This window comes from Arachis hypogaea, chromosome 3 (assembly GCF_003086295.3).
Source record: "Arachis hypogaea cultivar Tifrunner chromosome 3, arahy.Tifrunner.gnm2.J5K5, whole genome shotgun sequence".
NCBI lineage: Eukaryota > Viridiplantae > Streptophyta > Magnoliopsida > Fabales > Fabaceae > Arachis > Arachis hypogaea.
Window position 1 is genome coordinate 116,610,153 of NC_092038.1, and position 16,731 is coordinate 116,626,883.

General features: G+C 38.9%; 3 protein-coding genes across 6 annotated transcripts; 2 read left to right on the forward strand and 1 right to left on the reverse strand.

Annotated features, from left to right (window-relative positions):
- Positions 1–1,719: 1,719 nt before the first annotated feature.
- On the forward strand, positions 1,720–6,378 carry LOC112790999 (uncharacterized). 4 transcript variants are annotated; one of them, XM_025833648.3, is made up of 11 exons: positions 1,720–2,347; positions 2,584–2,928; positions 3,167–3,208; positions 3,345–3,464; positions 3,553–3,695; positions 3,771–3,918; positions 4,020–4,103; positions 4,170–4,285; positions 5,148–5,206; positions 5,579–5,669; positions 5,805–6,378. In XM_025833648.3, exons 2-11 carry the CDS (start codon positions 2,772–2,774, stop codon positions 6,027–6,029), a joined length of 1,185 nt encoding a protein of 394 aa, XP_025689433.1. In that variant the 5' UTR covers positions 1,720–2,347; positions 2,584–2,771; the 3' UTR covers positions 6,030–6,378. The 4 variants fall into 4 exon arrangements, with proteins under 4 accessions (XP_025689433.1, XP_025689434.1, XP_025689435.1 ...); XM_025833649.3 differs by having other exon boundaries at positions 1,953–2,347; positions 2,656–2,928; XM_025833650.3 differs by having other exon boundaries at positions 1,975–2,347; positions 2,648–2,928.
- A 2,683-nt stretch (positions 6,379–9,061) lies between these two features.
- Positions 9,062–9,754, forward strand: LOC114927479 (uncharacterized). Its single transcript, XM_029297443.1, has one exon. It carries the CDS (start codon positions 9,062–9,064, stop codon positions 9,752–9,754), a length of 693 nt encoding a protein of 230 aa, XP_029153276.1.
- Positions 9,755–10,511: 757 nt separating this feature from the next.
- LOC140183550 (protein MAIN-LIKE 1-like) lies at positions 10,512–11,733 on the reverse strand. The gene is made up of 2 exons (XM_072232000.1): positions 11,665–11,733; positions 10,512–10,952 (listed from the first exon to the last, which is right to left on the reverse strand). Exons 1-2 carry the CDS (start codon positions 11,731–11,733, stop codon positions 10,512–10,514), a joined length of 510 nt encoding a protein of 169 aa, XP_072088101.1.
- Positions 11,734–16,731: the final 4,998 nt, after the last annotated feature.

The following is a 16,731-nucleotide window of genomic DNA, read 5'->3' on the forward strand; positions in this document are numbered from 1 at the left end:
TTTTTATTATCTGTTGTAGTCCTCTTTTTAGCATCACTCTTCTTTCCAGTTGATCTCTTCCCAACCACGTCTTCTTCCACACTAGAGACATCATCAGCAGCAGGCCTATACGGTTCGTCCTCTACACTGTCATAACTGTCATGGGAGTCTGAAGATTCTTCCTCACTAGACAAGCTAACAAACACAGTCTCAGGATCCTTTCTCTTAACAGATGCTCTTCCAAAAGTTCCAATTGCACCTGATCTTGTTAAAGGCCTCCTAGCATGTAATGCTGTATTCTTTACTTTCTGAGGGCCTTTCTTTGGTATATCAGACCTCCTTGATTTTTGTGATGTTGATCTTGTTACAGGTTTTGAAGTGGGCTGGACTGTTGACATTGGTGGTGGGTTGGGCTTCGTAGTAGGAGCAGCAATGGACTGGCCCATTCTTTTTGGTCGTGGATTGGACTTAGAAGTAGTGGCAACTGTGGGTTTGGCCATTGTTTTTGGTGGTGGGGTGGGCTTAACACTGGGAGCAGCAGCTATTGGTGCTGCCATTTCTTTGGGTGGTGATTTGGAATAACTAACAGAAGTTGCAGTAGTGTGACTCTTATGCTTTGGTCCTGAAATACCTTTACCAGTAGGCATAGTTGGGGGATTGTTGTTGGAGTAGGAATTGTGGTGTTCATTGGTTCTGAGGTTGGAATCGGTGGTGATGTGGTGGAAATTGTATTGGCTGTCACATTGATGCTGGGGTATGTATGTGGAATAGGGTCTGGTAGCACTATCAACTCCTTGCCTTTGGATGATGCTAGTCCTGTTTTCTCATCAAACACAGGTTCAGAGACCTCATGTTCATAATACACATGGACAACTCCCTTGTTGGTCTGAGCAGCATAACACATCTCCATGAGCTCTTTGTCATGTGTCAAAGCTCTAAGCCCTCTTTGCAATGGCCTATTAGGCACCAGCCACCAACAGTGAGTCACATTGTCATACCTAAGTGTCTTATACTAGTCTCGGATAAAAAATACATCCATAGTGTCTACGTCAACTCTTGGCAACTCAAAAATCTGTCCACCACTGTAATTCACAGTTCCATCACGCTTTGTGACGAATAAGCCTCCATGGTGAAATATGATGGTAATCCAAGGATCTCCCATCTACAATTTAGAAACAAAATTTCATGATCAACCTCATCATCTTCAACCATATTAACAAGTTGGAAACCACATTAACTGTAAATGCAGCAAAGCAAAATAGATAAGAAATAGCATTTCCCCATGACAAACAGCCCTCATACAGTCAACACTTTCATTAGCCTAACCACTCTGAAAACTAGTTGCGATCAAACCCTAGCTAAATATTGCGAAACACAAACATGCATACCCACAGATAACACTCCAAAAAATCGTTTCTAACTACTGAAGAGATTAAACTAACAACCTTAACAAAAAACAGAGCATTCCTTATATCACATTATATTTTTCCTTTTTTCCTTACCTTTTTCAGAGAGACTGGCCTTCGATACAGTCTTCGTTTGAGGCAGATGATGATATCTGATCCTATATAGCAGTCGTACTCCACAGAAATCGCAACAGTTACCACAATACAACCACCGCCATTGACGAGTACAGGGGAGGAGGGGTTTGTGTTGTATTTTGAGGGAGGGAAGACAATGCGTTAAGTTAACGTTTGATAGGGAAGTCTTCAAAACCAACTTTTGGAGTGAAACGACATCGTATTCGGCCATTTACGCGCCACCAACAAAACTACGTCGTTTTAGCCTTGTCTGCGTGTCACCAAATTAGCCACATCAGCTTTTCGATGACGCCACCTAGAGGAAATGTGCCGGAAAGACAACATTGAGTCCTGCGTCTAACTTCAGGTACCAATTTGGATAATTAATAATTTTAGGGACTACTTTGAAGCACGAGTGTAACTTCAGATACCACTGTGAGACTTAGCTCGGCCGGTTTTCACTTCTCCAGCCCTAATCAGTAATCAAAGCCTCACTCTTTCTGTCACTCACTCACCTTCGCGCATATGCTTCCCTCTCTCAAAAGAAAAATCCTAGCCTCCGTTGCTGCTCTCTTCTTCAAGCTGTGTCACCGCTCCATTGAATCTGGTCCGGCCATCGTCCCTACTGTTTCAGCGTCGTCGCAGCTCGTCTCTGCCGTTGCATCGCGTCGCCTCTGTTCCGCAGCCGTCGTTTGTTCCAGTCCCGCGGCCGTCGTTTGCTAGTGCTAATCTGCTCTCAGCCTATCCCAGTCTCGCTCTCGCTCTCTGCGTCTGCTTCTTGCGTCTCACCGTCTCCTTGCAACTCTAAGCTCTCCCTCAGTCCGTCTCGCTCAGCTTCACTGGTTAAGGTTTGCTAATTGCTTTGCTTCATATAATAATTATAATTATATTTATACAAATCAAAAGTTGAATATGCCAACATATAGGGTTTGATTCTTTATGTGATTTCCTCATTCTTAAAAGCTTTTTTATTGTTACTAGGAAAAGTCAATTATAAATTCTTGTTTTTAACATTTTATTGTAGCTGTTCAAATGGAGTAAAGCATTAACCTGCTGCTTTTTTATTTTGATATATTTGTATTAGTAAGCAGGTATTTAAATGTTTGAAGCTACGTTCCTATATTATGTGCCATCATAAGTTTTTCTAGTCACTTAGGTTCTACGCTACGTTTTGGACCCTGTACGGCTGTACTATCCTTCCATTTCTGTATAGAAACTCGTTCCTGACTTGCATATACATCGGTACCATCATTCCACAAATCGTGCCGAAAAATGAATCCTCGGCCACAACCGTCGCCACCTCACGATGATGACGACAACAACGAGGAAGTCTTCATTGACGAGTCTGATATTCTGCAAGAAGTTTCCATGGACAATGAAGACCTTCCAGATGCCGATGATGACCAAGATTTGGATCTCGAACATCTCGGTATTACGTTCCACCTTATCAAGTTTATCGAATTGTCAAGTTAACTAGTAAACACTTTAGAAGTGTAGCCCCCAAGTTGAGTTCGTGGTTTTCCCAGTAAAAAGTTTACTATGCTTAGCTTGGCCCCACAACTGTAGTTGAATTCTAGACTTTAATTACCTTGAACCTAATCGTAATTTTCATGCTTTTAAGTTTGTTCGTATGATTTGGTGAATGATATTATCTGAAAATTTCTCAGATGAGGCTGATGATTCTGCGCATACGTTCACTGGTCATACTGGTAACCTTTCTAACTCTCTTTTCTTTCTTATTTTAATTTTTTTAAAAAGGTGATTATTCTATTGTAGGCAATAATGGTTGCAAGGGAATTTATGGTGATTGTGTGTGTGTGTGTGGTTTCTTTACTTCTTGTGCAGGGGAGTTGTATTCAGTTGCATGCAGCCCAAGCGATGCAAGGTTGGTGGCAACAGGGGGTGGTGATGACACAGGATTTCTCTGGAAGATCGGCGATGGAGTTTGGGCTTCTGAGCTAAAAGGTATTTCCATAACACTAGAAAGATAATTGTGTGAAGCTTGATGTTGTGGTGCTTATGTACATTTTACTTTGTTGTTAATTCTATGCAGGTCATAATGATTCTGTATCTAGTTTAGCTTTTAGCCACAATGGACAGTTTCTTGCATCCGGAAGTTTAGATGGAATTGTTCAAGTATGGGATGTTTTTGGAAATCTGAAAGGCACACTGGAAGGTCCTGGAGGGGGAATTGAGGTGAGAGAGGTTGCTCGCTTTATTGTTTGTTATTGTGTGTGATTACGAGAATTAATTCATTGTGATATCTTTCAGTGGCTCAGGTGGCATCCGAGAGGACACATACTCTTAGCTGGTTCTGAGGATTCCACTGTTTGGATGTGGAATGCTGAAAGAGCTGCTTTTCTTAATATGTTTGCTGGTCACGGAGCTAGCGTGACCTGCGGTGATTTTACTCCTGATGGTAATATCATCTTTTCTTCTTGGTGCATTTTCTTCTATAAGTTTGTATTTATGTTACGCATGTTTTAAAATCCTTCAATTTCGTTTTACTTGGTGCCTTAGGGAAAATAATATGTACTGGTTCAGATGATGCAACTCTGAGAGTATGGAATCCAAAGAGTGGAGAAAACATTCATGTTGTGCGGGGTATGTAAATCTAACCCCTTTTTCTTGCTTCTATTTTTGTGTAGCCTTGTAAACTATGATTTACAGGTCATCCGTATCATACTGAGGGACTAACTTGCTTGTCAATAAGTTCATCGTCAACCCTTGTCCTTACTGGTTCCAAGGACGGATCTGCCCATATTGTGAATATCTCTACTGGGAAGGTATGCATTATTAGCTTTTGCTGTGTTTGATATCCCTACACTGTTTTCATCAATCAACTTGTCTTGTGTGTCTTTGTTTCAGTTTATGATCTCTCAATAACTTGATAAAGCTTTTGGCCATGTAATAAAGTAATGTTTTAAAATTTTATTCATGTGGTTTCCATTTTCATAAGTTTAAGCGTGCTACTTAACTCCTTTGAGCTAATAGTTGCTCAAAGCAAAATTTGATCATAAATTCTTCTTATCCAGTTAATGATGCCAAATACATTCATCCAATGTATGATAACCTCCAATGTCAATCAAAATTATTTGATTGGATACGAAACTTGATGGAATATTTTGGTCTGCCCATGAAGTCATACTCAATATGGCCTCTCAACGGCTAAAGGGAACCATCCTGTCAAAATATATAGGAGTATCACATAAAAAAGAATTGAGAAAGACCAGTTCCTCACAATTATTTGTTTATTTACATGAAATGAAATTATATCTTTCACAATAGGAAGGAGGGATGCTCTATTTGACATCAACTTTAAGCTAGTTGCTAGCTTATTATGTCTCCAGATTGGCACGTTGTGTTATGCTTGGATATATGAGATTTTAGGTATTTGGTTGATTAGTTTATGGAAATTGATTTATTAGAAATGTGCCTTGGTGATTTTCTTCCCTAGCAACTAGCAAGATGACGAAACTTGGACAATCTTTGATTCAACTGTATTTGGCTTTCTTGAAAGTATAGTTCTTTGAAAGTTGTCCTTGCATAATTAGCCCAGTAGTAATGGTGTAACTTAGAAGAATCTAATCCTGAACACTTTCAACACTTTCTGCAAGCTCTAAGAAAAATGAGTATTGTGGTTGACAGGTTATTAATTCCGTGCCTCTTCATTCAGATTCCATTGAATGTGTTGGTTTTGCGCCAAGGTATGTGTTAACCTTTTGTGGCCTGTGTTTGTGCAGTGTTGCACCTTATGTTTTATTTGATTGGAAATAATTGAGTGGACAATAACTTACTCCGGACAAAGAATTGTTGTTAACATGTAAAGTAAAATCTGTGATCATTAAATAACACAAAGCAAAGTGCTTTGACATGGTTTCTAGTGTATCGCAGTTTTCAGACATAATTCCATCTTATGTTCAAGGAATGATGGACCACAAAAGACCTTAAATCTTGCTTAAGTATGAATATTTTATATTTTATAGTGGTGGTGGAGATATGAATATCTGATGTGCTGCTGGTCATTGTTGTCATATATGTGAACCATAAAGTAACTTTGTTCATTAAAATTGTGATAGTGATTCCTGGGCTGCAATTGGGAGTTTGGATAAAAAACTTGTCATCTGGGATATAGAGCATTCCTTATCTCGTGCCACTTGTAACCATGAGGTTTGTATGAATTGTTCTTTGTGCAAATGGCAAGCTCGTATATCTAGGAACTAACCGAGCTCTGGTTGCAAGCATACTTCAGCTTGAAATTTTAAATTGTTATTGCATGTCTGATAGAAGAAATGATGTGAACAGGATGGAGTGACATGTTTGGTGTGGCTTGATGCTTCGTATTTGGCCACTGGATGCATGGATGGAAAAGTAAGATTATGGGATAGCCGGTCCGGTGAATGCACAAACACATTCAGGGGGCACGAAGATGCCATTCAATCTCTTTGTGTGTCTGCTGATCACAATTACCTTGTCTCGGCTTCAATGGATGGAACAGCTCGCGTCTTTGAGCTTGGCGAGCTTCAGTAAGAAACCCCCCCCCCCTCCCCTCTGCCCCACTGGTTGGTGTTCCTGTTTATCTATTGGGGAGGCCAAGTATTTTATACGAAGATTTTTTCTTTTTATTATTTGTGGGAGGAGTTAAAAGAAGTTTAAATATTTACATTTGTGTATCCTATGGTTTTGATTGAGGTGCCAATTCAAAAGATAAAGGAATGCAATCCTGAAAATTGCTTTTGAAAGAATCTTAAGATACTAATTTTGCTCTAGAAAATTTAGGACTTAAAGCTATTGTCTAGGATTATTAGAATGGAAGTAGAAATTTTTAAAGTAAAGAAAACTATGGAATGTATCAATATACGAGACGTTCAAAGTTAAAGTAGTCTAGTTTAGCATATGTTATTATATTGTGTTATGAGTTAGTCTTGCATTGTCGTCCAAGTCATGAAGGTTTTTTCTCCCCTACTAATAGGGGTGTTTGCGGTGCAGTGTAAATCGGTTGAGGTAAAAAGCCATCTTATCCGAATATTTATTTCATATGCAGTGCGGTTTGAATTGTATTACTTTTGTATTACTTTTTCTAGACAATTCGATCCAATTTCAAGTAGTGCAATTTGAATTGAATTTGTGGTTTTTCAAATAATAATTCTAGCAACAAGAAATAAGTCTTGATGCAAATATACATCTAATATATCAAGTCTAAATAAAATATAGATTCAACATATAAAGAAAATTAAGGGCAATTTACTTAAATAAATAAAAAGGGGGATTTCTTTATGTAAATGTGCAAATCTGTTTCTTGTTACGTTTATGTGCAAAACGGATTTATATGTAAACCGTGGCAACCCACCACGGTTTCTAAACATGCGTAAATCGTGGAAGGTCACCACGGATTAGGAGCAAAAATTTGCAAGAGAAAACCGTGGTAGGTCACTACGGTTTATGAAGGAAATTTGGCAAGCATAAACTGTGGGGAGTCACCACGGTTTATGAGGAAAGATTTAAGCACATAAAACACGGTGTGTTACCACGGTTTATGTAGAATAATGGGCAGAAAACATGGTAGGTTTCCACGGTTTAATATGACGGGAATTCTATATATATGTGGGTGATTCAAGCAGCATAAGAGATCATTCTCACAATGGCTAGTGAGGAAGAGAGCTTTCTTGCTCTGGTGCATTGCTTTGGAAAAATAAAAAAAAAAGCAAAAGCCAAGGTGTGAAGTTCACCGACAGAGAACCACTAAGTATTTTTATCAGTTCCTCGATGACTTTGTCAGACTTGAAGAACAGCATCTTGGAGAAGCTTGGCGTGTTGGGTTGCAAGTGGGTGAAGAAACTATTCTACAAGATTCCCATGGCGGTTGTCTCGACCCGTGTTCAGTACGAAACCTTTGCGGTTAAGGTTGATGAAGATATTAGGGTTCTGTTCTACTGTGTAAGGAGTTTTCCGGAGATCAGAATCCATGAGTTGTTCGCGAAGTTGGAGGTTGGTGTCGATAGTTCTGGGGCATCCGCTCCAGTTCCTTGCGCAGCTTCCGCGGGTGGTGCATCTAGTTCGATGCCTGCGGTCAGACCGTATCTTCCGCCGGTTCAATCACCTTCTTTTGCGGCTGATTCAGACCAAACGGAGGTTGTTGGTTCTGTCCCTTTGGAGCATGCAGCAGTCATTGAGCCTCCCAACGTTGTGGGCACCGGTGGTGGCCTCGTGCCTTATATCGAAGAATTTGGTGGACCTGATCAAGTAGAGAATGCAATGCGTGACGATGAGTCTGACCAGGAGCCTGTTGATATTGATGGTGACAGCGACGAAAACACAGGCGGCGATCCACATGCGCAGCATCGGCCTTCAAGTTCTGGTTCTCATCAATACCCTCCTCACTTCTCCACACTAAACTTGGAAGCTCTTGCTCAACAGGAAGACAGTGGTAACAGAGTGGGTAGATCTTCTACAGAATTTGAGATTGGGCAATCGTTCCAGAGTAAAGATGAAGCTGTGCTCAGTGTGAAGGACTATAGCATCCGGCGAGGTGTTGAGTACAGAGTCATCGAATCAGATCATTTGAAGTATCATGGAAAATGCAAGGAATTCGGCAAGGGTTGTACTTGGTTGATTCGTGTAGCGCTTCGTGCACGAAAGGGAACTTGGGAGGTTAGGAGGTACAACGGGCCACACACGTGCCTCACAACTTCTATTTCAAGTGATCACCGTCAGCTGGATTATAACGTTATATGTGCGAGGATTCTTCCTATGGTTAGGGCGGATGCTGCGGTTACGGTAAAGGTACTTCAACAAGCGACAGAAGCTGATTACGGTTTCAGGCCTAGTTACAGGAAGGTTTGGATGACTAAGCAGAAGGTAGTGGCACAAATATATGGAGATTGGGAAGAGTCTTACGCGGAGTTGCCCCGTTGGATGCTAGGGATCCAGGCGACAATGCCGGGAACAATCACGGTGCTGAAGACGTCTCCTGTTCAGATTGGTGGTGGGGTTGATGAGTCGACGGTGTACTTTCACCGACTTTTCTGGACATTTCCACCCTGTATCGAGGCATTCCGGCATTGCAAGCCACTCGTCAGTATTGATGGTACCCACTTGTATGGGAAGTATGGAGGGACGCTGCTGTTGGCGATAGCTCAGGACGGGAACTCGAACATCCTGCCGATAGCATTTGCCCTTGTGGAGGGGGAAAATGCAGAGTCGTGGTCATTCTTCTTGTCCAATCTCCGAGAGCATGTGACTCCTCAGGAGGGTATCCTTGTTATCTCAGACAGGCATAATGGGATCAAGGCAGCGCTTGAGGCACCTGAGACTGGATGGCTGCCTCTTCGTGCTTTCCGGGCCTACTGTATAAGGCATGTGGCAGCGAATTTCGCCCTAACGTTCAAAGGTAAGGACTCAAGGCGGTTACTGGTCAATGCTGCCTACGCCAAGACTGAGGCAGAGTTTTACTACTGGTTCGACATCATGGGACTGAGAATCCAGCAATGTGTGACTGGGCCAACCGTATGGAGTATGACAAATGGACCCAACATGAGGATGCTGGTCGACGGTTCGGGCACATGACCACAAACATCAGTGAATGTGTGAACTCCGTGCTAAAGGGAACTCGCAACCTGCCGGTCACATCGTTGGTTAAGTCAACCTACGGGAGGCTTGCTCAGCTATTTGTGGTCCGGGGACAGACAGCAGAGGCACAACTTGGATCCGGCCATGAATTCTGTCAGGCATTGGTCAAGCACTTTGATCGGAACCTAAGAGACTCTAGGTGCTTCACTGTGACATTATACGACAGGCATCAGTCCGAGTACACCGTGGCTGAGACAACACCAACGGGGACGTTCTCTCTTGGTAGCTATAGAGTTTCCCTTAAAGATCACCGATGCGACTGTGGCCACTTCCAGGCGCTGCATTATCCATGTTGCCACGCCATTGCCTGTTGCGCCTACTCCCGGCTAAACTGGGCGTCATATGTTCACGAAGTGTATCGTATGAGTGAGGTGTTCAACGTTTACAAGCAGGGGTTTCTCCCACCTATACCTGAAGGCCTATGGCCTCCATATGCTGGCCCAACCATCATTCCTGACCCTAATCTGCGGCGTGCAAAGGAAGGTCGTCCAAAGGCAACCAGGATCCGTGGAAGCATGGATCAGTCTCAAGAGAATCAGCCGAAGCGTTGTGGGCTATGCCGTCAGCCTGGGCATACGCGAAGGAACTGTCACCAGCGAACACAAAGTGGTGGAGGGGATGCGTAGATCTCATGGAGTGTAACCCCCTTCTATGCTGTCTCATTTGTTTCATGGTCTAGATAATGTTATTAATGCATCGTTGGTTAAGTATGTCACTGTCAACATGTTTCATCAACAATAAAATCTCAGATTAATAAACTCCTGTTCTCCCAAAGCTGGTGCCACTCCTGATAATATGTAGGAAACCACCGGTCCCCACCCCTACCATCCTTCGCATGTAGCCAATCTATGTTCAGAGCTACATCTGGGAGATGCTGAACACCGCCGAACTGGGGTAGAACCCTATCCACCTGGTGCCACTCGATCGCAGCAAAATATATCAGGCTAGTGACGGCCGTCCATAGCCGTCGGTGCTCGTCAGCTAGTATCTCCGGATGAATAACAGCAGCAACATCAGCAGAAGAATAAGGCTCCCACACAAACTGCATAGAAACAGTAAGACTTTCATGAGGCAGTGGCATGTAAGAAAAACTAGTACAACTATTAGTAATAAATAAATCACTCACATCGTGGACACGCAGTCGATCAAGTGCAAGGCGTGCGGAAACTAATCTCTGTGCCCCTGCATCGTTCCTCGGAACAAACTCGGCCCACATACAATTTAAATTGAAATGATGTCAAAACAAACCATAACACATGCATTTTTTACAATTTATGAATGCCATATTTTTAAACCATACCTAGAAGTAAGAGGAAAACCGAACCGGTCAAAACCAGTGGGCCTCAAAGTGGGAAATCTCCAGAAAATCCAAGACTGTAGTAGCTATAGCGGCCCAGCCAAGTTAACGACATTTCTGTTTGTACCACGACAAAGACACCTATACAACCAGGCTAGTGCAGCGGAGCCCCAGCTATATCTGCCCAAGTCGTCCAATGATGCCAAATAAGGCAACCAGCGAAGGTGTACCCTGTTTGCATTCTTGTCCGCAAACAGCTGAGAAGACAACAGCATCAGGATATAAGCGCGTGCGTATACACGCACGGTCTCATCAGTAGCATCTGCAGGGAGAACTCGGAACCTCTCGTGGAACCATGTGTAGCACACTGTCATCTGCTTCACTTTACTCTGTGGAGGTAACTCCCCGAACAACTCCCGGAACCACACCCATGCTGGTCTACCGTGTTCCATCAGATTCTCAAACTCAGTCAAGCACCCACTAACGGGTGCACCATCAATCGGCAAACCCAGCTGATACGCAACATCCTGTAAAGTAATGGTGCACTCACCAAACGGCATATGGAACGTGTGGGTCTCTGGACGCCACCGCTCAATAAATGCGCTAAGCAGAGACTCATCAACCCAGAACCACTAACTGTTTAGCCTAGCAAGATGATACAAGCCCGCAGTCTCCAGATACAGTATAATCCGGTCATGTAAGGGCATATTCTGCTGCCGCCTAACGGCGGTAATAACCCTACTAGGCTGCAAAACGTCGGTAACAAAATCCCTTAACATACAACCATTACAAACAACAACAAACATATTCTTCGTACAAATTATTAGACTGCTCACATTAAATTCATTGATTCTGTTTTTGTGTAGTAAATACTGAAGCTAAGAAAACTATGCACTCATTACAACAAATTAACAATATAAATACAGAAAAAAATATCTTTGAATAAAATATTAATATTTATAATAAAATATTGTACAAAAATACTATTAACCACACTAAGAAGATAAATAAGCATAATAAAATATGCATTACTAACAGTACCGATAATAACATTAATATTAACGTAAATAATATTAATCAGAATCACAAAACAAATAAACGTAATAAAATATTTTTACTAGCAATATTCCTAATAATATCAATTTAAATTTAAATTTAATATTAGAATTAAATTTAATAACAATAATAATATTAGAATTAAATTTAATAACAATAATAATAACAATAACAGTAACTAACCTCTTCGTCGATATATCCTGCCACGTGAGCGATGCCATTTAGTCGGTACAATCGATCCTCATCCTCCATTGGCCCCACCACCCACTTCTCCTTCACACCTCCAAACTTTTTCCAAACTCTCTCTACAACCCAGCAACCCACTTTCTTTCCTGATGTCCCTAATGAATCCGTCCCTGCCTTCCGCGGATTAGTTATATATATAGACACACGTAAACCGCGGTGGGTTACCGGGTTTTACGTTCAAATATGTTTTCTCATAAACCGTGGTGACTACCCACGGTTTATGCAAGCCAATTTGTCTTCGTAAACCGTGGTGACCTACCACGGTTTACATGTAAATCCCTTTGCTCCTAATCCGTGGTGACCTCCCACGGTTTATGCGTGTTTAGAAACCGTGGTGGGTTGCCACGGTTTACATATAAATCCGGTTTTGCACATAAACGTAACAACAAACAGATTTGCACATTTTGGTAAACATCTCTCCCATTCTATTTATTTTAGTAAATTGCCCGAAAATTAACGTAACAAATCTTAATAAAAACATAACATAGTCATCCATAATAACAAAAATAAAATCATCATAAACAGGCTTGAAGTTGAGAGGTGGAGCACAACTCAGATTCAAAGCACTCCCTAAGATCAACTGGAAATGAATTGGATCGAATAACTTGGCACAGCTTGGAACCTATAATTAAAAAGTAAAAAAAAAACTCAAATATCATAATCACCATTACTAATAATTAAGGTCTTGATTGAAAATATGTAATGCTGATTAGTACTTAGTAGTTCAAATTTAATAAATATCCCTAATAGAGTTAAATGTTTTCCGTCCCTTGGCAAGTTGCACTCATCTTTCTCCTACACAACAAAAATAAATAAGAAGGTGAATTCTACTCTACTCTTTCTTTCTAAATTAAAGGATAAATTACCTCTTGTGATATATACAGTAATTACTGATAAATTATTCTTCTGCCAGAACTCCAAGATTCATGTTAATCGTTATTTTTTCTTTTATTTTCAATTGACACTATGTTTCTTTTGAAACTTGATAACAATGTATTTTCATCATCCCCACCAAATACACCTCTTCTCCAATTTTAAAACCATAATTCCTCTCAAATCCAATCACCATTTCCAATCAATTAGGTTAGGATTTTGAACTTGTTCTTACGCTTTCAATCTCTAATTTCAACGAGCACATCTATCAATTTTCCAGCTCTCTCCTTCCTAAGATTTTCTTCCTAGTATTTTTTAAAAAATTCAGCCAGATCAACAATGGTACTCCTCTTCAGGTAATCAACCCCCATAGTCTTGTATAACTATATAACAAAAACAAACCAAAATATTAGTTAGTCATAAAAACAATGAGTCAATAATTACCATTTTAGGATTTTTATTATGTGAATAATGATTGAAAGATAATTTAAGAGAAATTGAAGATAAAAAAATAAAATATTTTGGCGTCCCCATTCACGCATCAATTATCATCATTTTTAACTAATATATCACAAATTTCTATCAGTTTTCAGCTCTCTCTTTTTTAGGATTTTCTTCCGATCATATTAGAGATAGCGATCATATTTGACGATAATTTAAGGATGAAGTATATTTTTGTCCTTAAAGTTTGTCAAAAATTTCAAAAATATCCCTAAATTTTATTTTGTTTCAATTTTGTCCCAAAAATTTTCGAATTGCATTAAATATACCTTGAGAACTAAATTTTAAAAAAAATTAGGACTAATCCAACCATAATGCATGATAAATATGTTTGATTTGCTTGTGTTAAAGGTTATTCTTGTGAAGTTATTCTTGAATTGGTCATAATCTTTTTGAAAAATTAGTCGTTAGGAGTAAATTTGATGCAAATAAAAAACTTTTTGGACAAAATTGAAACAAAATAAAATTTAGGAGTATTTTTGAAAATTTTAACAAATTTTAAGGACAAAAAAATACAACAATGGAGGATAAAAAGGTAAAGCTATTTGGGTAAATGAGTTAAAATGAAGTAAAGGCCTCAATCATGTAAATGTACTCATACACAAAATATTAGATATAAAGAATTAAACAAATCAAATATCCTAATTATAGAAAGAGAATAACACACAAGAATGAAAATAGTGGTTAATGTGATACAATCACACATTAAAGCTCAAATCTCACAAGGTTGTGTGTTCTAACTCTCATCTATGTTCCACAATATTTTTCAAGCAAGTTTAATAAAAAAGATCCAACTTAAATTAATGGAATGCCCTATAAAAAAATATCTTGAAAACTAATTATTTTGACTAAGCTTATTATATATATATATATATATATATATATATATATATATATATATATATATATATATATATATATATGATGTGATTGGAGGAAAAATCAAAATTCTAGGTTCTTTTTCTATTCTCTATCGATCTAAATCATATGCATATAGAAAAGTAAACTAGGTCCGATTTGCACATTATTCAATCACAACTAAAAGCTAATATAGATACAAACCAAAATAAAATAGTGCAAAGCTAGAAAAATACTCAAAATAGTAAAATACTAATAAATATCTAGAAAGCATAATAAAAATCAAAATGTAAGTGTTTGAAATGAAAAATTTTCACCCAACAATCGACTTCTGGTCGCTCAACCTTCCCATACTTAAAAATATGCACGGTCCTTCGTGCAATCAAGACAATGCTAGAGCTCTACGCGACTCCACCTTCAGCTGGTGGATCTCGCTTCTCCTCCGAGAGGGTCTTTGGTTAATACGGTGGATCGGTTGTGATGATGGTGGTGGTGGTGCTGCTAGGAGGCATTCTCTCCCTTTTCTATCCATTGCGGCATGTTCTTTCTTTTGCTTTTCTTGTTGCTTATGATTACTCATCCTAAAAAATATAGAACAGAATATATTAAGACACGTAAATTCTAAGACAAGGAAGCATAGATTACCATAATAAGGTAATAATTATTAAAATAAAGTGAATTAACCAGTTTGTGACATTGATGAAAGTATGTGAATTCTAAGTTTATGCGTGGTTTATAACTCATGCACTAGCACTTGAAAGTTATGTCACAACTTCACAAAGTACACATATACTCACTTATTTTAATGTGCCTAAGATGCTTTAAAGATAAATATGTAAGTTAAAGCAACAAGAAATTAACAAGAAGTATAAGAACTTAGGCGAATAACCAAGCAATTGTGAAGTGGGAGGAGGAAAGAAAATTAATTGGATGCGTGAGTAAAACTATGAAACAAAGTCAACTAGAAATCACACTCCAATCAATAATATCAATCAAAGTTAATTGCATTGCCTATTTAACTAAAAAGTATGGGAACACGGTTGCTATGTACTTAGGAAAAGAAAAGAGGTTAGTTGAAAAATAGTCAGTTATCATGTAACATAGCAAACATGACCCTTAGAACTTGAAAATTTTCGAGAAGGGTAAGAATAAGCAAGCTCATAATCCAACTTCACAAATCATGCATTATGTCAAAATGAATGATTTAAAGTATGTGTAGTGCACATAATAAAAAAAAAATAAGAATCAACATGTCATCAAAGAATTAGCATAAGCAATTGATGATGAATAAACAAGAAAAATTTTAAAACAAAGCATAAACAATCATCAATGCTTTCAAACACTAATATTGCAAGATTAATATGAAAAATGGAATGTTCCACGCCTAATGTAACTCAAACCAATTAAGCATAAAGAAAGTGAAGCATATGAGTTACATAGGTTAAATGTGTCAAACTAGCAATAATATGCAAAAGAAACCTCAAATATGTAAAATGCGCAATTTTTTGTCACAGAGATTGAAAACAGTTACTTCAATGCATTTAGATAAAATTCTAGGAAAACACGCCTTGAAGCAAGAGATTGACCAAAAAATTTTCATTAAAAAGCTTTTGAGGCCATTTGATAGTCATTTGGTATGCAAGGTCACGTCAACACAGAATATCGTCAATAAGGACCTTGCAACACCAATTCCCAAAATGTAGTCCAATAAAACAAAAGCAACAAGGTATCTCAGGATAATAGTAGTAAACAGTAATTCATGCAACTAGAAAATTAATCAATTGGTTTTAGCATAGTTTCACAGCAATTCTAGTATAGTGACAAACACTTTTATCATAATACCTCAGCTAAATTGACAGTCATATTAAGAATGAACAATACAAAACAAATCAACCAATTCTAGTAGCAAATTCAGAAAAATAGTAAGAAAACAGTGAATCCATTATCAACCATCAGACTCAGAATAATTTCAAACACATTACAGTAATAATGCAAAACCTATGAAACTAAATCAAACCAACAACAACTAACAGTAACTAATTTGACAACCTAAAATCAACTAATCAGCAAACCAATCTAACTAAACAGAATTACTAAAACTAAACTAACCAAGCAAGATTAAACTAACTCAAAAGAAAATAAAGAAAAGAAATTTTTTTTTAACAAAACCTGGACGCAAACAAGAACAGGGCAGAAAAGAATGGAACACGGGACTGTGATAGAGAAGAAGATAAACAAAGAAGAAGAAGAAGAAGAATGGTGTGCGAGTGGAATTAGGGCTTTGCACAAATGGGATGTTTATTTTGAATTTGTGTGTACGCATCTTCCATGCGTACGCATGAATTGGTACAAAATGGGGGTTGTGCGTACGCATCTACCATGTGTACTCATGGGTTGACAAGCATTTCACATTGATGCTTACGCATGGTGTACGCACAAAACCATTTCAGTTTTGGTTTGGCATCGTACGTACGCATAGTAGGGGTGTGCAAAACCGATCTAATCCGAACAAAACCGACCAACCGAACAAAAAAATCGATAACCGAACAAACCAAAAATCGAAAAAAATAACTTTTACATTTTTTTGCGGTTCGATTCGGTTTTTGATTCTGGTAGGAAAAATACTAACCAAACTGGTGTTATTAAAAACCCTACTATAAAATCAGCCTCCCTCCATATTTCCTCTTAAACCAGCCGCAACCACCCCTACCAGAAACCCTAACTTCCTCGAGCCCTCTCTTATTCTCTCTAGCGCCGAATCTCAGCAGAACC